This window comes from Staurois parvus, unplaced genomic scaffold, assembly GCF_062004578.1.
Source record: "Staurois parvus isolate SC_StPar_1 unplaced genomic scaffold, SC_StPar_1.0 ptg000549l, whole genome shotgun sequence".
Classification (NCBI taxonomy): Eukaryota; Metazoa; Chordata; class Amphibia; order Anura; family Ranidae; genus Staurois; species Staurois parvus.
The window spans coordinates 8,778,553-8,804,960 of record NW_028318345.1 but is presented as its reverse complement, the minus strand read 5'-3'; the positions used below and the strand labels follow the sequence as shown (position 1 = coordinate 8,804,960).

Genomic DNA, 26,408 nt, shown 5'->3' with positions numbered 1-26,408 from the left:
AAAAATCAATGTTACAGGGGAAATAAAAAAAATAAAACTGCTGTGTTAAAGCGGATCTTGACCCTCATATCCAAGTTTCCTCCTCTCCATTCTTCCTCCACTCCTTTACACAGGGAGTGCACTATTTTTTTTTTTTGTCAACAAAGAAGTTCATCCCCCCCTTACAATTTTTGCATAGGCAAATGACGTGCACTATCCTCCCTTTGCTTGGGGGGGTGGAGATCTGCTTTAAGCTCTGTTCACACCTAGGCAGGTGCGATGGTCCATACCTGTTTATGCACAATTTTGCGATGGTACACACGCGTTTATGCACCATTTAAGGCAGCCCATTCATTTCAGTGGGCTGCCCTACATACAAGAATCTCCCAGAAAGGTACATAATCCTTTTTAAATTAATCCACACCAAAATTGATGGTGCTTCGTTACCCAATTGTGGGCCAGTGACATACTGGTACATTGCTGGATTTTCAGGGGTTATACCAGGATGATGCTTGCAGCTGCAGGCATTATCCCAGTACTGTATTGTTGTTTTTCAGCCAGCAATCAGCTTTATCCTATTTATTTATTTCAGGTACTTATATAGCGCTGTCCATTTACTCAGGCAAAGGAATAGATAAAACAAGGCACCACAATGTTTTTTTTAATACATACATAACCGCATACATCTTTTTTACAGTATCTGCCTGAAGTTCAGCTTTAAAGATTTACTTATTTCAACCACTGTATTTCCATCTGTATCTTACATCTAATGTATAAATCTGCTTGTGCTTGTCAACTCTTATGTACAGCATGCCAAGGAATGCTGAATTTGAGAACAAAAGAGTATTTCAATATTTGTCTGAAAGACTAACTATGAATAGCAGACAAATCAGTGGCCCTTCTAATTTGGCAATTCTGTTCTTTCTATGCGCACAATTTCTCCTTTGTTTGATTTTATTTGACCTTCTTCTCTGCACATAGGACTAAATAAGTACATCGGAAAGATATTTATTAGTGCAGCTTGTCCATACATGTCATTCTTAAGGTGCTGTTGCACTCTCTTACAACCTTAAAAATGTGTTTGTTCACACTTAGTGCCAACAATTTAGTTTGCACTAAATTTGAACTAACACCTTTGATGACAGACTGCTATTGCTTTTATTGACCAGCAACAGAAAGCCATAATACATGACACAAAATCGAGTGCAAAGAGTCAACCATTTGGTTAGAAAGGTTGTTAAAGCATTTGGCACGTACAAAAGAGAGAAAGAGATAAGAGAGAGGAACAGAAAGAAAGTGTATATCAGTAAATTTTTTAAAGTAGAACTAAAGGCAAAATTTTTTTTTGATTTTGGATAAATTAATTTTGCATTATAAACAAAAAAAGACCAATAGTTTTAAAATAAACCCAATATTTTTTATTTTCTACCATAAAACATATCCAAAAATCTAATTTTTTCATAAATTTAGGCCAAAATGTATTATGCTACATATTTGTGGTAAAACAAAATTCCAATAAGCGTATATTGATTAGTTTGCACAAAAGTTATAGCATCTATAAATGATGGGATAATAAGCGTATATTGATTAGTTTGCACAAAAGTTATAGCATCTATAAACGATGGGACATATACTGCAATTTTTACAATTTTTTTTTTATATTCGTAATGGCATAATCAGCGACTTATAGAGGGACTGCGATATTGTGGCGGACAATTTGACACTTTGTGGGAACCAGTGACAATAATACAGACAATAATGACAATACAGACAATAATGACAATAATACAGTGATTAGTGCTAAAAATATACACCGATTACTGTACTAATGACACTGGTTGGGAAGGGGTTAACATCTAAGGTGATCAAAGGGTTATGTGTGTGCCTAGCTATGTGCTTGGTGTACACTAGATGACTGGGTACAAGAGGACACACAGGCTCTGCAGGGACACACCATCGATCACTTTCCCGTCACAACAGAGCTGTGCCTATGTAAACATATTCACAGCTTTGTTCTTCCTCCCTGCCTGACGATCTGGGGGTTCCGGTGAAGATCTGTTGGCTGGGACTCACAGAGCGGCTTCTGCTGTGACAGTTCACAGCAGAAGTGGTCCGCCGCCGGTGCGCGCACACCCCCATGATGTGGAACTGCAAAATCACGTCTATATATGTGATTTTGCACAGGAGAGCTGCCCTGTAGCATTAAAACTGCTATAGGGCAGAGGTAAAGTGTCCTAAAGCCTCTTGCTGACATCTTATTCTGCCAATGCTAACTGTTGTCACTCTTACCTCTCTTGCAATCCAGTGCCTTGTTTCTCCTCCTGCACACGTTCAGCAGCACTTTCAGGTTTCGCTCAGTGCTGTAGCCAATCAGGAGGCAGTTCTCCTGTTTAGTGCTACCTTAAATTGTAAAGAGACATGTGGCTTGGCATTCAAACAATGTGCTACTACACTTCAGCCAAACCTCCTGCTACAGTTCTTTAGTGAGCCCCACAGTGTCAGATCATCTTGTGTCATCTGTGAGCCCTATGTCTCCAGTGCGCCCTGCAGCATCCGAGCATCCTGTGCACCCTGTAACACCAGTGCACCCCATAGCAGCAGAGCATCCTCAAGTGAATTGGATGTCTGTGCACTCCACTGGGACGTGATACAGTTTATTGATTCCTCCCACAAGCATGTATAAAAATGCATAGCACACAGAATAGAAGTACAGAGAGAGAAGTTAATGCGTTTCGCTTATTCATAACAGCAGAGCATCGTTTTATTGAACCGGCCAATTCCGCCCAACATTTGGCCCCTGTGTACTAGGCTTTACAAAAGGTTCACTTTAAGTGTCTGCTACCCCTCTATGCCAATCCCTCCACTGGCTTCCGCTTGCTCAACGAATAAAACTCAAAACACTAAAAACAACTTACAAAGTCATCCACAACTCTGCCCCCAGCTACATCACCAACCTGGTCTCAAAATATCAACCAAACCGCTCTCTTTGATCCTCCCAAGACCTTCTGCTCTATAGTTCCCGTGTTACCTCCTCCCAAGCTCGCCTCCAGGACTTCTCCTGAGCTTCTCCCATCCTATGGAACTCCCTACCCTGATCTGTCCAGCTGTCTCCTAATCTGTCCACCTTTAGACGATCCCTGAAAACATTTCTCTTTAACCCCTTCACACCTAAGGGTAAAACAAATCTAAATGCCTAAGCACAATTCTGCAACACAGCTAAATAAATTTGTCACACCTAAATGATTCAGAGCATCAAACAAATTTTATTATCGCCTGAGCTCCTACCTCACTGACAACAACCTTCTTGACCCTTTACAGTCTGGCTTTCGCCCACTACACTCCATTGAAACTGCCCTACTAAAACTCACTATGATTTACTAACTGCTAAAACCAATGGCCGCTACTCCGTACTTTTACTACTTGACCTCACTGCCGCTTTTGATACGGTTGACCATCCCCTCTTCCTCAAAAACCTCCACTCTCTTGGTCTCTGAGACTCTGCTCTCTCCTGGTTCTCCTCCTACCTATCTCAGCGCTCCTTCAGCGTTACCTATAACTCTGTCTCCTCCTTTCCACTTCCTCTTTCTGTAGGGGTCCCTTAAGGTTCTGTCCTTGGTTCCCTTCTCTTGTCCATCTACATCTCCTCCCTTGGTCACTTGATAAACTCCCATGGCTTTAAGTACCATCTCTATGCTGATGACACACAAATCTATCTTTCTACTCCTCACCTCACCCTTTCAGTCTCCTCTCGCATTACTAACCTACTAAAAGATATATCGGCATGGATGTCACTCCACTTTCTTAAACTCAATCTTTCTAAAACTGAGCTCATACTATTCCCTCCAGCCCGCGCCCGCTCCCCTGACTTCTCCATCTAAATCAATAATGCAACCATCAGTCCCTCCCCTCATGCCAGGGTACTAGGTGTAATCCTAGACTCCCATCTGTCCTTTCATCCAATCCAATCGCTGTCTAAATCTTGTAGACTTCACCTCCGCAACATCTCCAAGATACACCTGTTCTTAACCTCGGAAACCACTAAGCAACTTATTCACACCCTTGTTATCGCTTGCCTTGACTATTGTAACTCCCTCCTCATTGGCCTACCTAATCGCTGGCTATCCCCTCTTCAGTCTCTCATGAATGCTGCTGCCAGACTCATCCACCTTACTAACCGTTCCATATCTGCTATCCCTCTCTGCCGATCCCTCCACTGGCTTCCCATTGCCCAATGAATAAAATTCAAAACATTAACAATCACATATAACCAAACCATCCTCTCAGCTCCTCCCATGACCTCCTACTCTCTAGCTCCCTTGTCCCCCCCTCCCATGCTTATCTCCAGGACTTCTCCAGAGCTTCCCCCAAATCTATCAGACTATCTGCTACTCTGCCCACTTTTAGATGATCTCTGAAAACCTCTTCAGGGAAGCCCATCCTGCATTCAGCTAATAACAGAATCTTTTGTTCCTTCTACCAGTCTCTCCCCCACAGTTTTTACCTTTTTGTACCACCAGCCCCTCTGTCTTAGAGTGTAAGCTCCAAGGAGCAGGGCCCTCCTAACCCTCTTGTATTGAACTGTATTGTTGCTGTATTGCCTTCCCTTTATTTTGTAAAGCGCTGAGCAAACTGTTGGCGCTATATAAATCATGTATAATAATAATAATAATAATAATATTATTACACAAAGATAATCTGAGTAAATAAAAAATGCAGTTATTAAATAATGATTTCATTTATTAAGGGAAAAAACCTGTCCAAACCTGCCTGGCCCTATGTAAAAAAGTAATTGCCCCCTAACCCTAATAATTGGTTGTGCCACCCTTGGTGGCAACAACTGCAATCCAGAGTTTACTGCCAACGAACCTTTCACATCGCTGTGGAGGAATTTTAGCACACTCTTCTGTGCAGAATTGTTTTAATGCAGTCACATTGGGGGGGGGGGTTTCCGAGCATGAACAGCCTGTTTAAGGTCATGTTACAGCATCTCAATCGGATTTAAGTCCAGACTTTGACTAGGCCACTCCAAAACCTTAACCACTTGCCTAAAGGGCACTTTTACCCCTTTACTGCCCAGGCCAATTTTCAGCACTGTTGCACTTTGAATGACAATTGCAGTCATGCAACAGTGTGCCCAAACAAAATTTTTATCATTTTTTGAGACAAGTAGAGCTTTCTTTTGGCAGTATTAAATTACCACTGGGCTTTTATTGTTTGCTAAATAAACGCAAAACATACAAAAATTTGGAAAAAAAAAGTTTTTCTTAGTTTCTATTATAAAGTTTTGTAAATAAGTGATTTTTCCCCTTCACTGATATGTGCTGATGAGGCTGCACTGCTGAGCATTGATAGGCTGCACTGATGGGCATTGATAGGCGACACTGATGGGCACTGACAGGTATCACTGGGCACTGACAGCCAGCACTGGTGGGCACTGACAGCGAGCACTGATGGGCACTGACAGCCAGCACTAAGGAGGCACTGACAGCCAGCACTGATGGGTACTGATAGCCAGCACTGACTGGCACTGGCAGCCAGCACTGACTGGCACTGGCAGCCAGCACCAAGGAGGCACTGATGGCCAGCACTGATGGGTACTGATACAAAACACTGATGGGCACTATTAGCTGCAATGATGAGCACTGATGGGGCTACACCGATCATCAGGGCACTAAAGATCAGTGCCCTGATGATCAGTGTAGATGTCCCTTCTGAGAAATGCCGCTTAACAGCTCTCCTCTCCTTGCGCGCTATCAGTATGTGGAGAGGACTGCCGATAACTGGCATTTCCTATTTATACTTTGATCAGCTGTCATTGGACACAGCTGATCACATGGTAAAAGGCGGCTCTGATTGGCCCCTTACCCGGACGTGTGATCAGCTGTGTCCGAAGGACACAAATATCACGGCTCCCACAGTGCGTGTCCCAGGGGGTGCGTCGGGGATGTGGTTCTGGGAGGACGTCCATGGATGCCCTCCCAAAAACTAGCTGACCACACTGTAGCTGTATTTTGGCTATAGCACATTCAGGAACTGGTTAATTTTTTTTTTGAGCCATTCAAAGATGGACTTGTTGGTGTGTTTCGGATCATTGTCCTGCTGCATAACCCAAATGCACTTGAGCTTGTGGTCACAAACTGATAGCCGGACAATCTCCTTCAGTATTTTTTGGTAGAGTGCAGAATTCATGGTTCCATCAATTATGGCAAGTCTTCCAGGTCCTGAAGCTGCAAAACAGCCCCAGATCATCATACTACCACCACCATGTTTGCCTGTTGGTATGATGTTATTTTTACGAAATGCTGTTAGTTTTACGCCAGATGTAATCCACACCTTCCAAAAAGTTCAGCTTTTGGTCTCATTGGTCCACAGAATATGAGCTTAAAATTCTTCGGAATAATCAAGATTTTTTTGGGCAACTGTGAGATGAGAATGTGCGCTCTTTTTGGTCAGCAGTGGCTCTTACCTTGGAACTCTCCCATGAATGCCATTTTTACCTAGGCGCTTTCTTATTGTTGAATCATGAACACTGACCTTAACACAGGCAAGTGAGGCCTGCAGTTCTTTAGATATTGTTCTGGGTTCTATTATGACCTCCTGGATGAGTCTTCATTGTGCTGTTGAAGTAATTTTAGTAGGCTGGCCACCCCTGGGAAGGCTCACCACTGTTCCAAGTTTTCTCTATTTGTGGACAATGGCTCTCACCGCGGTTTGCTTGAGCCCCAAAGCCTTAGAAATAGCTTTGTAACTCTTTGCAGACTGATACATGTCAATGACTTTGTTTCTCATCTGTTCTTGAATTTCGTTAGATTGCGGCATGATGTGTTGATTTTGAGATCTGTTAGTGTGCCTCCCTTTGTCAGAGAGCTTCTATTTAAGTGATTTCTTGATTCATCTGGTCTGGCAGAAATCAGGCCTGGGTGTGGCAAATTACATTTCACTCCGCTTTCCAAACAATGTGGTTAACCACAGTTCATTCATGATTTAGCCAGGGAGGACAATTACTTTTTCACCTAGGGCCAGGCAGGTTTGGACAGCTTTTTTCCCTTAAAAAAAGAAATCATTGTTTAAAAGCTGCATTTTGTATATACTCAGCTTATCTTTGTGTAATATTAAAATTTGTTTGATGCTCTGAATCATTTAAGTGTGACATACATGCAAAAAAAATATCAGTAAGGGGGCAAATTCTTTTTCACAGCACTGAATAGTAATGTTCAGTTTGAGTCATCAGTCGAGAATTGCAGGTTCAATAATATAAAGGTTGGTAAAGAACACTGGTCATAAACATTGAGTGAGACACTCAAAGGAAAGTGAGTGAGTCAGGAAAGTGATCGCAAAAGTCACCTGGAGCACAGTCCAGACACTAGTTCATGTACAGTCAAAAGCAAACAAAAAAGGAGGGGAAATCTGGTATTTTATGTCTGAGCCTACTCAGTGGTATGCTCAAGTGATTTTTTTGTATTTGTTTGAGAATGTTAATTAGGTCCAGTAAAATCAAGGCGTACCAAAACAATCCTCTTGTTTTCTGATGGTAAGCGTAAATTCTCCCATTATCATTATGTGATTTAAAGACTTAAAGGCTAAGTTCACTTGCTTTTAAAAAAATCCAGATCCCCTATGCACCAATATACCATTAATGCTCATCAGTTGCAAAATTATTCAAGCTCTCTTTGATCTTAGGAAAAAGGCCTTACCTTAGCCCTTGGTAAGTTTCTTAGCAAGCTTTTTGAATTCCTGGAATGTAGACAGAGGAGTCAGTATGATCAGGAAACAGATTACCAGCTGATCTCATTAGCACACACATCCTGCACTGACCTTACTAGTACACACCCTTCACCCATCAACTATTTTGCACAGCATCCTCAGGATCGTTTCCCAAGTGCATTTACCTGGTTACCCCAGCGTCCCTTCAGATGGGCTCAGGCAGCATGCGGCCCATGGGACACCCCTGAAGTAGAGCAAGGGCCTGCTTGATTGGATACAGAGCAATTGGCTAGATACTGTATCCTCCTATTCCTGTTTGATGGACCTAGACGGAGACAGTTCCTTGTCACGGAGTACCCATAATGTGAATTTTCTATAGTTTTGGTAACTCTAAAGGATATTGCATAGTGTATGACCACATTTATACACCTAAAATTAACTAGTTGCACTTTCAGTGTCATTAATTGTTAATGGCACACCAAACACAGAAACAAGCACACATTTTGCCATGTAAAAAAAAAGGGTGACAAATGCAGCAAAACGTGCAGTACAAAAACTCACACCATGCCAAAATGTCCCATGAGCTACTTTGCCACATGTAGGGTAACCAATTGATATCAACAGACTGTCCTATGTGTGTCACTGGAAAAACAAGCCAAAAAATGTACGCTCCTGCTACTTTCAGTGTGAATGGGGCCCGAAAGTAAAATTAGTGCATTTACACAGAACAATGTGGCTCCGTTCACATCTCTGTGTTTCCGAACGCATGGCAGACTGCACAGAAAATGCACACTTTGCCATGCGTTTCAGAGACACACTGCAAATGTGCATTGTGTTTGTGTTGGTATTACATGCTAAAGGCAGCCCAAGTGTAGCAACACACCAAAAACTGCGGTAACGCACAGTGCTCCTCTCCAAAAAAAGTTCTGGAGCTTTTCTGGGACAATTGTTGCATTTATGGCAGCCCGTTCATGCGAATGGACTTCCCTATGTGTGACGAGTGAAAACTCTCCAAAACACCCAAAACAAACGCATATGGGAATGTGAGTCTTCACTATGTGGAAATGTGAACAAGGCCTGTCAACTGAGTGTCTCCATCCTATGTATTTGTAGAAAGATGGCCATACACTATGTTCTGATTGTACAATCTCTGTACAATTTCCTTTAGATTTACCAGTGCTATGGAATAGGAGGACACACCTGGACAATCTATAAAATTGGTATCAAACCAGACAGGCCCTTGTACTGCATAGCTGATGGGAGGAAGGTAGTATTGTCATGAGGGAGGTGTGGTCCAGAGTGGTGAACACACCCTATCACACCCCCTTCTGTGATGCAACAACGAAGTGAAGGCTTCAGGGAAGTGGCCTACACAAAGGGAATGCTGAGATATCATCTAGGAAATGATGCAATCTGAAAATCTGTTCAGTCAAATAAACTGACAAAATAGTAAACATCATGTGGATGAGGTAAGTGAGAGAAAAGCACATTGGGATGGCTGTGCCAGAAATGGCATTGGAAAACACTTCTATTTATTATGAAAAATGAAATTCTGCCAGAAAATCTGAATTTATCATTTAATCCATTTACTTATTGTGGGGGTGGGGTAGATTTCCAATTTATTGGGATTTAGAAGATTGCACAGGCCAACACACATTTTGGTGCTTCGAATATTAGACCTGTTCCTGTGCATATTTGACCTGCTGATTCCAAAAATGGCACAAGTTTTTCTCTATCGGCTCTAGTATTTGAGATACAGCATGAATGCCATATACCACTCTTCGCTCTGTCTGCCCATCTCGCGCATCAAATGATGAAGTGTTTTATTTAATCTCCTTGTAGCATGAAAGAAACACATTAAAAAGTAGCCATAACGTCTACAGTGCACGATCTGCAGAAATGAAACAATATGTGTGGCAATATACACATACCTCCTATACGATCAGAACAATAATACAATCTATAACTTACACTTTAGAATCCAGTGTTTCTGATGTAAAATTACAGTTGGAAGTAATAAAACACTTTCACTATATTTGCTAATTTGTATGCAATAACACACACTAGATAACAGAAGAACAAGTTGATCCAGAGAATATCCGATTGCCTCTTGGCGGATCAGGAAGGATATTTTTCCCCCGCTGGAGGAAATTGGATTATGCTTTATTGGGGTTTTGCCTTACTTCCTCTTAATCAACTGTGGGTATAGGATAGTGTATATGTAGTTTTTTTATTTGTCTGTTTTGATTTTTTTGGCTGACCTGAATGGACTTGTGTCTTTTTTCAACCAAATTAAAGTGATATTAAAGACAGATTTTTTTTTTGTTTAAATATAACAAACATTTTATACTTACCTGCTCTGTGCAGTGGTTTTGGACAGAGCAACCCCGATTCTCCTCTTCTTGGGTCTTCGGCTGGTGCTCCTGGCCCTTTCCTCCTGCCTAGGGCCCTCATAGCAAGCAGCTTGCTATGGGGATACCTGAGCAGGTTTGCTGTCGAGTTGCTGCTCTGTGTGTCTATTCACACATGAAGCATGCCTCGCCCTCTGCTCTCTACTCAGTGGCTATGATTGACAGTAGCGGGAGCCAATGGCTACCGTTTCTGTCTTAGCCAATGAGAATGGAAAGACACAGGAGAGCTTAGGATCTCGTGCACATTGCTGGATTGAGTTGGGGCTCAGGTAAGTTATGGGGGGAGGCTGCTGCATACAGGAGGTTTTTTATCTTCCTGCTTAGAATGCATGAAGGTAAAAAACCTTGAGCCTTTACAATCACTGTAGCTTCCCTGGCGGTATTCCCGAGTGTAGCTCGGGGTAAAGTTTCAGTACCACAAGCGGTAACCCCGAGCTACACTCGGGCTTACCATGCTCCGCTGCTCCGCGATCCCTCAATCACTTACCTTGTCCTGCACTCCCACGATGTCCCTCCTGCAGTGTCCCCGGCAATGTCCTCCGGCGGATGCCGGCATCTGTCATCTGGGTTCCGTGCCCTGCGAGCGTGGGACAGAACGGCGGGAAATTTGAAAATGACAAAAAGTGACATTCACTAAAATCACATAGTAAAACATTACTGTATCAAACCATTTCACATACATTTTGTCCCTAGTGCTTTGTCCTGTGCCCTACCTAAATTTTTACTGTTCTTGCTGCCTGGAAACCAAGAAACGTCCATGGAGTCCAAAAAACGTCCCTTTAGGTCAAAAGTGGTTTTAGACCGGCTAGAGAACAGCGATAGTAAATCAGAACCACTTGCAGAATTGAGTGATAATGATTCGTGGGGAAATTCATCATCAGACACTGAAAACAATATTTAAACTAAGCTCAGTAATGTGCGAACTTGGCGCTATATTTCAAATTTCAGTGTTTTTGATTTGATTATATTATTGAAATAAATTTATTATTATATTACTATTTTTTATGATTATTTATTAAATTATAATTTATGATTTCGTGTTTCAAGTTTTATCATACGCGGGATGTTTACTAGACTCTTGTTCGGACAGATTTCAGTGAGTTATTCCTAAAAATTACAGGCCTACAATTAAAAAAAATACATATTTCCATGCAAAAAAAGTACCGCTTTGAGCACAGAAATATGGATATAATCAGACCGCTAGGGAGGTTAAGGCCTCATGCACACTGGACATTTTTACAGCTGCTCCAAGGGGTGTCTGGCATTTTTTTCCTACCTCCAAACTCCCTTACATGTTATCCTATCCATACACACATGCTGTTGTTGTTGTTGTTAGCTGTGCTTAGTGGCAGAAGAGTTTTGGCAGAACACACCTAAACATGCCTAAACACAAGGTTTCTTTAGCAATGGTGTTTATTCATTTCAATAGCCAGAATAAATTAAAATTCTGGCCAATGACATAAATAAATGCCCAAACACCAAATGCTGCTAAAGTCTGCTAAACTGGTTTGAAAAAACGCAACTTAAGTGAGCTTTTAAAGCTGATTTTCATTCAGAAGAAACAGCGTTTTACAATAACCTAGTGTGCATGAGGCCTAACTATGTAACTATAATCAGCAAGATCTTTTAAAAAACTGGCTAAACAATTATATAAATTTGACCATATCTAAGAAACTAGAGCTGATGCAGTGTAGCCAATGTAATTTTCTGAATCAACGCCCCAAATAATGCCAAGAACAGGAGTAAAAAAGCGAGGCACCAAGAAAAAAGTTTTTTGGGGGGGGGGCTTTGTTATTTAACACCTTCACGCCTAAGAGTAAAACAAATCTTAATGTCTAAGCACAATTTTATAACGTTGACATGTGTTAGTAAAACCGTACATATCATCACAACTACTTTGTACATCCAGATGAATTATGCCTTGTTTTTTTTCAGGACAAATTGGACTTTCATTTGGTGGTAAATGGTAATGGATATAATTTTTTTTAAATTTAGTTGTGTGTTTCTTGTTACTACCATAACCTATCACCAATGAACAACCCAAAATAAATTTTCCAGCTCTTGACGATCGCAGCGATACCATATATGTGTATGTTATTTGTTGTTTGTACCTGTAGTACAGCCCAGAAACTATAGTGCGCATTTTGTTTTTTGTTTGCCTAAAAACACACTGACACTAACTAACACTAATACTATTTAAAAAAAACCCCAAAAAAAACCTAACCTTTGACCCTGACCTTTTGATCTTGATCTTTGACCCTGACCTTGACCCATACACTTACCCTGGCACTGAACTAGATCAAACCTTGATCTAGGTATTTTTTTCTTTATATTTTGTTTTATTTTTTTAATATTTATTTATTTTAACACATTTTTTTTCCTTCTATGCCAGAAGTTAGAGATATAAAATGTATCTCTCTCCTCCATTCATAGAAAGAAAAAAAAAACTAGGGGCCGGGCTGTACAGTGACTGATCACTGTGGTAGCCAATCAGAGGCTATCACAGCGATCATGTGACCCGGAATCGGGAGTCCCGGATTCCAATCGTTAGAACGGGACCCAGGGCTCTCAGTGACACCCCGGTCTTTGTGCTGGGAGTGTGCTGTGCGGCGCACCCCCAGCACAAAGACAGGTACCCAAATATGTGGCTCCACAGAAAAAAGCCCAGTTCTGTGAGGCCGCATATTTGTGTGACGTCGGCATCAAGGGGTTAATGAAACATTGAAGGCACCAGTAAGTGTATTTTTAAGGGAAAATCAGTGTGATTCAACCCCCTTACGTTTACAGTGAGCCCTTTAAAAAATTCCTGCAGCTAGCTGAAACATTACGCATATTAACATTCAAACGCTTACTCTCTACTATGCCCAATGGTATCTGTTTCCTTGAGTTTTCAGATATACAGCATTTGCTTCTTTGTTGTAAAATCTTCTTTATTTCATTCAGATGATCGACCGGCACTTGGGCACTCAGTGCAACAGAATTTTGACTCTATCGAGGAGTATACAGCAGAAGAGGAGAGAGCTGATAACAAGCTATGGAGGACTGTCATCATCGGGGAACAGGAACAAAGAATTAACATGAAAGTTATTGAACCTTACAAAAAAGTGATATCGCATGGAGGTATACAAACTGTATGCAACTTATCCCATTTGTGTACATTAAAATTTTCCTTTCTAGTAGCAGAAAAATTGTCTTCTTCTATAAAGCTGTACTCTCAACCTCCTGGAGATCATTTGTTGAACCAAAGGGAGCTGTCTATGTTCTGAATGCAGTGTGAACAGCAGGCACAGCCATACTCTCATGACGTCACTCAATACAAAAAATTTATTCCACAGACCGAAAATGACAGACCCCGCCTGTGGACTACTCACTCTTATGTGTTTCACCCAAGGCGGGCTTAACCATAGCACTACGATTAGGCCCTCCTTGGGTGAAATGCAGCAGAGTTGGCAGTTCACAGGTAGGGGCTGGCATTTTGTAATTTTGTGGAATAAAGTTTTTGTATTCAGTGACATCATCTGAATGCTTCTCATTCCTTTTTAGTAGTTCAAATGAGGAGCAATCAATTAAATGAGAATGTCCCCTCAAAGATTTTATTTTTCAGGTAAATGCTACAGTGAACTCAAAATGTGCACTCACTGAAACTACAGAATAATTTGTCTTCAATAGGAACCATGATGAACAAAAAGCATTTTCTAGGCAAGCCATATTGTAATTTATTGTTAATAAAAATTGCCTTTACTTTTCAATCCGAGACCACTGTAGTTTTCTGTAAAATTCAATGCAATATAGCATCCTGGAGGTGGTGTACAGAACGCACCCAGAAATGTAATTTCCTGCTTGTATGACTGGCTTACTGATTTTCCCAGAAATCTGCACTGAGATACAAGTCAGTTTTCGGAACTTCAAAAGGAATTTCAGTGAGATACTCCCCAAGGGTTAAATACTTCTAAAAGGATGTAGCCACTGCAACTGTCATCATCAGAACACTGAGAGTACACCAGGTATTTATAATGAACCAGACCCTCCTATTTAGAATCAGTTCTGCCAGGACATGGTCAAACAAACAGCTATATCTTCAGAGCAGAAAAAGGTAGGAATCCTTTTTTTTTAAATCTCTGCAATCTGCTTAGAGCACCCAAATGGGAATATCCTGTTCACAGCATAAGTGGTGTTCTATACTGATATGGACTAGGTAATGTGTTAGGAAAGTAAGCATGCCCCATCATTTGATGGAAATTAAAATTATTATCCTACAGAGGACTGAATTCAAAGACACCCCGAACATTAAAGTGAAAAAATTATGCATTTTGCTGAAATTTCATTGCAGCAATTCAAAATGGTAGTTAGTAGTTTGTATTGTCCCCACGTGCTTGTATGTATGCCTGACAACGTCGGGCCATTCTCCTGATGAGACGACAGATGGTGTCCTGAGGTATTTCCTCTCAGATCTACACCAGGGCATCACTGAGCTCCTGGACAATCTGAGGTGCATCCTGATGGCTTCAGATGGACCACAACATGATATCCTAGAGGTATTCTATTGGATTTAGGTCAGGCAAGCGTGGGGGACATTCAATAGTATCAATTCCTTCATCCTCCAGGAACTGCCTGCATACTCTCACCACATGAGACTGAGTCTTGTAGTGCACAGAAGGAACCCAGGATCCACTGCACCAGTGAAGGGTCTGACAATGGGTCCCAGGATTTCAGGATACCATTGTCCAGCCTGTAGAGGTCTTTGCGTCCCTCCATGGATATGCCTTCCCAGACCATCACTGACCCACCATCAAAACGTTCATGCTGAACGATGTTACAGGCAGCATAACGTTCTCAACGGCTTCTCCAGACCCTTTCACATCTGTCACATGTGCTCAGAGTGAACATGCTCTCATCTGTGAAAAGCACAGGGCACCAGTGATGGACCTGTCAATCCTGGTGTTCAATGGCAAATGCCAGTCGAGCTCTATGGTGCTGGGCAGTGAGCACAGGGCCAACTACAGGATGTCAGACCCTCAGGCCACCCTCATGAAGTCTGTTGTTGATTGTTTGGTCACAGACATTCACACCAGTGGCCAGCTGGAGGCCATTTTGTAGGGCTCTGGCGGTGCACATCCTGTTCCTCCTTGCACAAAGGAGCAGATACTGCTGATGGGTTAAGAACCTTAAGAACCTTCTATGGCCCTGTCCAGATCTAGACTAACTGCCTGTCTCCTGGAATCACGCTCTTGAGACTTTGCTGGGCGACACAGCAAACCTTCTGGCAAAGGCACGTATTGACGTGCCATCCTGGTGGAGTTGGGCTGCCTGTGCAACCTCTGTAGAGTCCAGGTATCGCCTCATGCTACCAGTAGTGACACTGACCCTAGCCAAATGCAAAACAGTGAGAAACAGTCAGAAAAGATGAGTAGGGAAAAAAATGTCAGTGACCACCTGTAAAACCATTCCTATTTTGGGGATCATCTCATTGTAGCCCATCTAGTGCACCTGTTAATTCCATTAACACCAAAGCAGCTGAAACTGATTAACAACCCTCTCTGCTACTTAACTGACCAGATCAATATCCCAGGAGTTTAATTGACTTGATAATATACTCTAATAAAAAAGTGTTCCTTTAATTTTTTTGAGCAGTGTACTTTGAGGCCCTTTCCCATGTTATAGCTGCCTAACCAGAGGCAATGTACTATACAGCAAAGGTTCCATTTTTTTAAAGAAAAAAAACCCAAACTTTCCACTCTGAGTGATCGTGTACATTGCATGGATTTTTACAAACATTGTTTCAGATTCCTGTTTCTGCTCTGTAAAAAAAAGCTGTTTGTTCCACTTTCTGCTTTTTGGATATTGATTCTAAATAGGAGTAACTAGTTCAATATAAATAGCTGGTGCACTCTCAGGGTTCTGATGAGAAAGGTTAAACATAAAAACCTGAGGCACTCAATGCACTCAATGCGCACCACTCAACTTTCACCAATGCTTTCTCTAAAGACAGTAAAATAAATAGGGGAAATTGATCAATGTATGTGATTCACTAGAAAAATAAAAAATACAGAAACAATTTATCAAAAAATCAAAACAAATGGGATACAAGGTAAATACCAAAGAATAATGAGCAGGTAGCCCTAGACTAGACATTAAAAACTGGCACAAAAAGGGTGCTGCTGTCAACCATGTGGGAGGGTATCCATCTGTGTATCCCTTTAGATGCCAAGTAACCATTAGGGAGTATCTCACCAAAAATGACATTTTTGGTGCAGAGCATGCCTAAAACCTGTCTTGTATCTTAGCAGGAAATGACATTTGTTGGGAAGTTCTGTATACCAGCTGTTTACAGAACGCCTCTAAGTTGCCATTTTGCACTGCATTGTATAAACAAATTACCATGGCGCAGTTTGAAAAAGAAAAGCAATTTTTAATAACATTAAATTACAACATGGCTTGTGTAGCAATTGTATATGCTATATATTATTATTTTTATTTTCCTATGAAAGTGGAGTTACCCTTTAAATTCAGTTAAACTTAAATCCAAATTTAGGTCCACTTTAAGAAATGGTTGAAACAATGAATATGCAGATGTTTGATAAATGCACATTTTGTCCTTGAAATTTAAAAATGAATAAAAAAATATATACAGTTGGAAGAAAAAGTATGTGAACCCCTTGGGATTACGTGGAGTTTTGCATGAATTGGGCATAAAATGTGCTCTGAACGTCATCTAAGTCACAACAATAGAAGAACACAGTCTGCTGAACATAATACTACACAAACATTAGATGTTGCCATGGTTTAATTGCACATAACATGTAAACATTCACAGTGCAGGGAGGAAAAAGTATGTGAGGCCCTAGCTTAATGACTTCTCCCAGAGCTAATTGGAGCCAGGAGTGAGCCAACCTTGACTCCAATCAGTGTGATGATATTGGATGTGTTGCTGACAGCTGTCCTGCCCTTAAAAAACACACACATGTTTTGGGTTTACTGGTTTCAAGAAGCACTGTCTGATGTGAACCATGCCTCGCAGAAAAGAGCTCTCACAAGTCCTACGATCAAGAATTGTTGACTCGCATGAAGCTGGAAAGGGTTACAAAAGTATCTTCAAAAGCCTTGATGTTCATGTGTCCACGGTAAGACAGACTGTCTACAAATGGAGAAAGTTTAGCACTGTTGCTACTCTCCCTAGGCGTGGTCATCCTGTAAAAATGACTGCAAGAGCACAGCGCAGAATGCTGCATGAGGTAAAGAAGAATCCCAGAGTGTCAGCTAAAGACCTACAGAAATCTCTGGCACATGCTAACATTTTTGTTGACACATCTACAATAAGGAAAACATTAAACAAGAATGGAGTACATGGGAGGACACCATGGAGGAAGCCATTGCTGCCCAAAAAGAATATTGCAGCACGTTTGAAGTTTGCAAAAGAGAACCTGGATGTTCCACAGCACTACTGGCAAAATATACTGTGGACAGATGAAACCAAGATTGAGTTGTTTGAGAAGAACACACAACACTATGTGTGGAGAAAAAAAGGCACAGCACACCATCATCAAAACCTCATCCCCACTGTAAAACATGGTGGAGGGAGCATCATGGTTTGGGGCTGCTTTGCTGCCTCAGGGCCTGGACGGATTGTTGTCATTGATGGGAAAATTAATTCCAGAGTTTATCAAGACATTTTGCAGGAAAACGTACGACCATCTGTCCGCCAACTGAAGCTCCGCAGAGGATGGGTGATGCAACAGGACAATGACCCAAAGCATACAAGTAATTCAACAAAACAATGGCTGCAACAGCACAGAATACGCCTTCTGGAGTGGCCCAGTCAGAGTCCTGACCTCAACCCGATTGAAATGCTGTGGCATGACCTTAAGAGAGCGATTCACACCAGACATCCCAAGAATATTGCTACACTGAAACAGTTTTGTGAAGAGGAGTGGTTCAAAATTACTCCAGATCGTTGTGCAGGTCTGATCTGCAACTACAGGAAACGTTTGGTTGAGGTTATTGCTGCCAAAGGAGGGTCAGTCCAAAGGTTCACATACTTTTTCCTCCCTGCACTGTGAATGTTTACATGTTATGTGCAATTAAACCATGGCAACATCTAATGTTTGTGTAGTATTATGTTCAGCAGACTGTGTTCTTCTATTGTTGTGACTTAGATGACGTTCAGAGCACATTTTATGCTCAATTCATGTAAAACTCCACATAATCCCAAGGGGTTCACATACTTTTTCTTGCAACTGTATATATATTTTTTATTTATATATATATATATTTATATATATATATATATATATATATATATATATACAGTGGGGCAAAAAAGTATTTAGTCAGCCGCCAATTGTGCAAGTTCTCCCACTTAAAAAGAGGCCTGTAATTGGCATCATAGGTAGACCTCAACTATGAGAGACAAAATGAGAAAAAAAATCCAGACAATCGCATTGGCTGATTTGGAAAGAATTTATTTGCAAATTATGGTGGAAAATAAGTATTTGGTCAATATCAAAAGTTCATCTCAATACTTTGTTATATATCCTTTGTTGGCAATGACAGAGGTCAAACGTTTCCTGTAAGTCTTCACAAGGTTGGCACACACTGTTGCTGGTATGTTGGCCCATTCCTCCATGCATATCTCCTCTAGAGCAGTGATGTTTTGGGGCTGTCGCTGGGCAACACGGACTTTCAACTCCCTCCAAAGGTTTTCTATGGGGTTGAGATCTGGAGACTGGCTAGGCCACTCCAGGACCTTGAAATGCTTCTTACGAAGCAACTCCTTCGTTGCCCAGGCGGTATGTTTGGAATCATTGTCATGTTGGAAGACCCAGCCATGTTTCATCTTCAATGCCCTTGCTGATGGAAGGAGGTTTGCACTCAAAATCTCACAATACATGGCCCCATTCATTCTGTCCTGTACATGGATCAGTCGTCCTGGTCCCTTTGCGGAGAAACAGCCCTAAAAGCATGATGTTGCCACCCCCATGCTTCACAGTAGGTATGGTGTTCTTTGGATGCAACTCAGCATTCTCTCTCCTCCAAACACGATGAGTTGTGTTTCTTCCAAACAATTCTATTTTGGTTTCATCTGACCATATGACATTCTCCCAATCCTCTTCTGGATCATCCAAATGCTCTCTAGCAAACTTCAGACAGGCCTGGACATGTACTGGCTTAAGCAGGGGGACACGTCTGGCACTGCAGGATCTGAGTCCCTGGTGGCATAGTGTGTTACTGATGGCAGCCTTTGTTACGTTGGTCCCAGCTCTCTGCAGGTCATTCACTAGGTCCCCTCGTGTGGTCCTGGGATTTTTGCTCACCGTTCTTGTAATCATTTTGACCCCACAGGGTGAGATCTTGCGTGGAGCCCCAGATCAAGGGAGATTATCAGTGGTTTTGTATGTCTTCTATTTTCTAATTATTGCTCCCACAGTTGATTTGTTCACACCAAGCTGCTTGCCTATTGCAGATTCAGTCTTCCCAGCCTGGTGCAGGTCTACAATTTTGTTTCTGGTGTCCTTCCACAGCTTTTTGGTCTTCACCATAGTGGAGTTTGGAGTGTAACTGTTTGAGGTTGTGGACAGGTGTCTTTTATACTGATAACAATTTCAAACAGGTGCCATTAATACAGGTAATGAGTGCAGGACAGAGGAGCCTCTTAAAGAAGAAGGTACAGGTCTGTGAGAGCCAGAAATCTTGCTTGTTTGTTGGTGACCAAATACTTATTTTCCACCATAATTTGCAAATAAATTCTTTCCAAATCAGCCAATGTGATTGTCTGGATTTTTTTTCTCATTTTGTCTCTCATAGTTGAGGTCTACCTATGATGCCAATTACAGGCCTCTCTCATCTTTTTAAGTGGGAGAACTTGCACAATTGGTGGCTGACTAAATACTTTTTTGCCCCACTGTATATATATATATATATATATATATATATATATAATTTTTTTTTTTTTTAATTATTATTTATTTATTTATTTTTAAAGGTTGAAGCATTAGGAAGGGTGAGCAGCTGTATATGACAGTGAATACATTTTTCTGACAGCAAGTTCTGTATTGCTTTGGCTCTGGTCACATGATTTAGGTCTCATGCACACTGGACATTTTTACAGCGGCTATTTTTGGCTTCTGGTGTTTTTTTCTACAGCCAATAAACTTCCCAGCATGTTATCCTATGTGTTCATGCTAACATAGGCTTTAATCAGCATTTTTTTGACAGGGGCATTTTCTGGCTGGAAACCTCCCCAAGAACTGGTGGGTTTCAAGAGGAGTTTTTGAGCTGTAAAAATGCTCTAGCGCTGGTTAACTCAGTAAAACATGGCAAATTGACGTCTTTGAATGCTTTTTAAGCCAAAATGTTTTACTTTTTTTTGTGGTAAAAACCGCTAATGTGGACAAACGTGGCTAAAAGCTAATGCAAAAACGCTAAAAAAAAGTGGAAGATTGTTTTTAACGCAACTTTATACAGCTAATGCTACCGGCGTTTTTAAGTCGCCCTGTGCACATGGGGCTTAAAAGTTATGGCACCAAAGTCCTGACATTGTTAAAAGTCTCTGCTGAGATTGTCCAGAAACTAATGTTGACTTTAGATCACCAAGCTTGGAATTGGGTGTCAAATGATTTCGCTAATTATAGACGACAGGTAAGTTTATTCACTTTACTGCAAAACTACCCACCCTTCAACACCCACCTAAGGCCCATTTCACACATGTGGACCGATTTGAGTCCTCCTGTCCGTTTTCAAAGCAGACCCATTAGGACGCTCCACTGCTCTCTATGGAGCAGTGGGTGTAAATGGACATGTGTCTGTTTACACCCGCCTGCATCCATTCCGATCCTGTCCGCTAAAAACAGACGGGTGGGTTCTGTTTCCCATCCATCTGGTGGATAGGACGACAGTCAGATGGAAACGGACAGGCGGTCTGTTTCCATCCGACAACCCATAAAAGACAGCGGGCTGTGTCCGTGTCTACTCTGCATAAGCAGAGTGGACACTGACCTGTCATCCAATTTCTTAGCAGCGATCAGCGGGCAGATCCCCCATTTGTGCAAGAGGATCCGCTGACAGGTTCGCCCAGTGTGAAAGGGGCCTTAATGTATATAGTGTATAAACGTCATTCATAATATTCATTCAGTTGTTCAGTGGTATCTCTCATGGTTCCAAAGGAAACAATAAAATCCCAATGCATGAATCACATACTACAGCAAGTATGGGTAATTGGGTGCATCATACTATTTGCACAAATAGAATTTTCCTGAGCATTTAAAGGATAGGATCCTTACACACACCAACACATTCCTTTGGTCAATTCAGCTGTTGGGTGTAACAATAGGAGGAGTAGTTGTGGAAATCCAGAAGAAGTAGAGGCGTAATTATTGCTAGAAGGATGTAAAGGAGTGCTTGGGTGACTAAACAGTGACTTCATGCTTGTGGTTTTTATAGCCTTAGTCTTTCATTTCACTCCAATCTATACAATGCATCTGCATACCTGAAAAGATGACATTTAACTCTGCACAGGATAGAAAGGATCATATTAGGTGCACTACACTGAGAGCATTTACAGCTGTCATTTCTCACAGAAGGTATACATTACAGTCAGTGAAAGAAGCCATTCAGATTTTACACAGACTGTTTTTATTAATTGTGGGAGTTACACAATAGATCTGCTTTATTAATTCAAAGCCTGACTCTTGATTAAGATAGTGCAGGGGAAAGGTTAGAACCCCTCTAAAGTTTATTGCTATCGGTGTTCCCGTTCTGGTGACAGAGGTCAGTGAGACAGGATGTGGTTATGTGTATTATACAGACACCACTCTGGACGAAGGAGCATAGGGGGCACCTTTGGACAGCAGCACTGCCAGTATGAGGGGAGTGTACTAGCAGATTTAGATACACTAACTATTTGAATCCAAACTGCATATTACACTTTATAAGCAGTTACAGCAACTGTTTTGTTCCTTTTGGGATAAAGCTTTTGTATACAGTAAATAAAAGCTGATCATTGTAAGCACCCCTGTCAGTATTAAATGTTTTTTTTCTCAACCCTCCAAATGCTACATCTTCAGGAAAGCTTGCTCTTTGGAAAAACAACTGACTTACTGGCAGGGTCACAGGTGAAAATAAAAGAAAGAAAGCTTAAAAAAAGAAAAATAAATGTAAGAAATGGCAAGATAATAAAGGTTTGCTTTTGGGTTTTAACATTGCTCTAAGTACAATAGAAAAAAGGTTAGAACCTCTATAATGTGTTTATTGCTTTCTGTGCTTTCCTGCACTGGTGACCCCCAGTTCATCATAGACAGAATTGTCAATGGGAAATCTCCCCAGTTGTGTCACTGACAGCAGTAAAAGCCAGCTGGGCACTGGAACCCTTCCCACACACTTACTGTATGTTAGGCCTTGTTTGTGGTGGGAGTTAAAAACATACATTTGAGCTGCATTTTTAGAGCCCACCGACTGCCTTCTATTAACCACTTGCCTACCAGGCACTTATACCCCCTTATTTACCAGGCCAATTTTCAGCTTTCAGCGCTGCCGCACTTTGATTGACAATTGCGCGGTCATGCAACATTGTACCCATATGAAATTTTGATCATTTTTTTCTCACAAATAGAGCTTTCTTTTGGTGGTATTTAATCGCCACTGGGCGCTTTACTTTTTGCGCTATAAATAAAAAATTGCCAAAAATTTGAAAAAAAAAGAAAGTTTCTTTGTTTCTATTATAAAATTTTTCAAACAGGTAATTTTTCTCCTTCACTGATGTGCATTGATGAGGCAGCACTGATGGGCACTGATAGGCGGCACTGATGGGCACTGATAGGCAGCACTAAAGGGCACTGATAGGCAGTACTAATGAGGTGGCACGGATAGGCGGCACTGATAGACAGCACTAATGAGGTGTCACGGATAGGCGGCACTAATATGCAGCACTGATAGGCGGCACTGATAGGTGACACTGATGATGGGTACTGATAGACGGCACTGACTGGCATCACTGCTGGACACTGACTGGCGGCACTGACTGGCACAACTGCTGGGCACTGACTGGTGGCACTGACTGGCAGCACTGCTGGGCTGCACTGGTGGGCAGCACTGGTGGGTGGGCACAGGTGGGTGGCACTGGTGGACACAGGTGGGTGGGCACAGGTGGGTGGCACTGCTGGCCACAGGTAGGTGGCACTTCTGGGCACAGGTGAGTGACATTGCAGAGTGGCACAGGTGGGTGCACTGCTGGGCACAGGTGGGTGATCTGCTCGGCACAAGTGGGCGGAGCTAGTGGGCGCACTGCAGGGCAGTACTTTCCTCACGATCTGACAGCGTGAGGAAAGTGCAGCCGAGAACCGGCACTTGCATTTCCCTCTGATCAGCGTGTCATTGGACACCGCTGATCAGGTGGTAAAAGGACGCTGTGATTGGCCCTTTACCACATCACGTGATCAGCTGTGTCCATAGGACACAGCGATCATGGAGATCGCCAAGTGCGCGCCCCAGAGCGCGTTCTGGGGGGGACGTCATATGACGTCCACTCAGAACTGGCCGGCCGCAGTGCAGCCGTCATTCAGCTATCTGCGGTCGGCAACAAGTTAAGCTGCAAAGCTAATGGAGGGGTTGTTCACATGCCACGGCAAAAACTATAGCTTATGTCATGTTCACGGGGAATAAGCCCACTGAATGAGATCCATTCAAGTAAATGGGGGCGTGCTGCAAATATGTTCAATGCTCAGGGTCGCGGTGCACTAATGCAGCATTTATGGGACTAAAAAATGCAGTGAGGAGGTGACGTTTGGATCGGTTTTCAGAGGTTTAGGCAGTTTAGACGCAAGTCCAAACTTGGCCTTAGTGTTGGCAAAGAGCTAAGCACACAGTTGAAATAAAAGTGCTTTAAATGTTTTTACTGCCATTTTTATTAATTCTGTATAGCCAGTTTCTAATTTGGAGACCACTAGCAAACACTATGAAAACTGTTTTCTCCCATTACTCCAGTGAAAGCAATACAGCTTGGTCAAGATTGTGATTGCATAGTAAAGCAACAGTTGCTCACTATGTAAGTTATCTGTGTGCTCTCTTCTCCAATCAGCAAGCTCCAGCTTTCAGATTCACAGCCCTGAAGTGTGCTGTCATTTCTGGACCTGTGACATCAGGATTCTAAGGGAGGAGGCTGACACTGAGAAGTCTTTCTTTTCTCTTTCATACCTGGGGTCAAAGGCTCCCTCTGAGAATATTTGAAATACTGTCTGACTTATTAGGTTCACTATTGCAAGCGTATTTGTGTTTCACTCTGAGACTAGAAAATAGGTTATTACCTTGAGAGGTATTTGCATTACCTGTCTGTTGACTAAAGAACCTTTAGTAAATACTCAATTGCTTTACTACTTTCTGGTGTCTTTGAAATCACGATTTCTTGTATATTATGTTTGAACCCAGGGTGTCAGAGGTGTCAGGAGGCTTGCAAGGTCAGGGCAACCTTTGAGGACCGTCATCTTACAGTGACCCTCATGAGGGTAGCGCTAAACCTTAATGCAGAGAATGCATTAACCGCTTCCCGACTGCTCTATAGCAAGTACTACTGCTACAGGGCAGCAGGGCTGCACAAAATCATGTATATATATGTGATTATGCAATTCCAGGTAGGGGCGCACATGTACGTGTGCCACCCTACCCGCGCCCCATTAGCAGCTGCAGATGTCGATTACCAGGTCCTGGCTGGAGATGCCCTGCCGACACCCGGCAATCATTGAGTATCACTGACAGGTGAGAGATTTGTTTGTAAACAACACAAGTCTCTCACCTGCCAGCAGTAACATGCTGCTGTGTATTTCTCTGCAGAGAAATACACAATAGCATGTTTCCCTTGTAAAACACACACAGCACAAACGGTAAAACAGCACGCAGTTAACCCTTTGATGGCCCCAGATGTTAACCCCTTCCTGCTCAGTGTCATTAGTACAGTGTCCGTGCTTTTTATTAGCACTAGTCACTGTATTAGTGTCATTGGGATGTCAGTGGCAGTTAGTCAGTTCCCCCCCAGTGTCGGAATGCCCACCGCAGTCCCGCTATAAGTCATTGATTGCCGCCATTACTAGTATAATGAAAAAATGTAATTCAAGTATATATACTGACATTTGTGAACGCTATAACTTTCATGTAAACCAATTAATCTACACCTATTGGGATTTTTTATAGACATGTAGCAGAATACATTTCGGCCTAAATTTATGACAACATTTTTTTACTGGATTTGTTTTATAGCAAAAAGTCAAAAATATTTTTTTTTCAAAATTTTTCGATCTTTTTTTGTTTATAGCGCAAAAAATAGAACATGCACAGGTGATCAAATACCACCAAAAGAAAGCTCTGTTTGTGGGGAAAAAAGGACATAAGTTTCATTTTGGTGCAGAGTTGCATGACCGCTCAATTTTCAGTTAACGTAACACAGCGCCATATCACAAAAAATGGCCTGGTCAGAAAGGGGGGTAATTCCTCAGGAGAGCAAGTGCTTAAGGTAAAAACTTTTACCTTTACAACCACTTTAAGTATTCGTAAACTGCAGTATCTAATACTTTTATCGGTGGGGGGGGGCATGGGGGGTTGGAATTAATACCGCTTTATGGCAACTGGAACTTATAGTCTCACGGTTTCTGAACTAAAGAGAAATATTTTCGCAACCTACATACAGATAAATAGGTTCCTTTGTGTAACTCCATAGTCTCTCCTTCCATATCAAAGTACATTGTGTAGCATAGACAAATGTGAATTGTTGTGTGTAAAATAATACATGTCATTGACATACGTTGCTTCAGACTACAGGATAACTATGTTAGGAGTGAAGCAGATTAAACAGATATTTTGCTCGATTTTAGGAACACATTTATACAAATAATGTAGTTTTAATTTTTCTTTTAAATGCTTCTCCTGATTTATGACACATTGATGACATTTGGACCTGTAAAGAATAGACACAGCAGACATATGGGTATTGCTGTTTGTTCTGTACCTGTCTACACTACATCCTCCTTCCTTCCTCCTCATCTTCATGAAAACATAGAACAAGGATGCACGATTTTTACAATCATTCCCATTATAGACATAAAAATAAAGACTAAAATAATCATTTTTAGCCTCCTAGACCTAGTTTGTGCAGACAAAATAACCACTTGTTGACTTGGCACCATCCTCAGGCAGTTTAACACTTCAACAAGATACAGAAGTTGAATCCAACACAATTTTAATTCACATAAGTGTAGTACAGAGAATAAATTTCTTTTGGACTGTAAGATGACAGTGACTTTCCTAAGCCTGTGTCATGAAAACTCAAGACTAAAA

At 41.7% G+C, this 26,408-nt stretch overlaps 1 protein-coding gene across 7 annotated transcripts in view; it reads left to right on the top strand.

The window, feature by feature from the left end:
• The window catches only part of PRUNE2 (prune homolog 2 with BCH domain), a 380,051-nt gene that overhangs the window by 293,514 nt on the left and 60,129 nt on the right, over window positions 1–26,408 (top strand). For all 7 annotated transcript variants that reach the window (XR_016315157.1, XR_016315158.1, XR_016315156.1 and 4 more), the window contains one exon: window positions 13,038–13,214. Coding sequence is in view for 4 of the 7 variants with exons in the window: in XM_089691098.1 (XP_089547224.1) it covers window positions 13,038–13,214 (177 nt within the window). In the remaining 3 variants the exon portion in view is untranslated. The remainder of the gene's footprint in view (window positions 1–13,037; window positions 13,215–26,408) is intronic.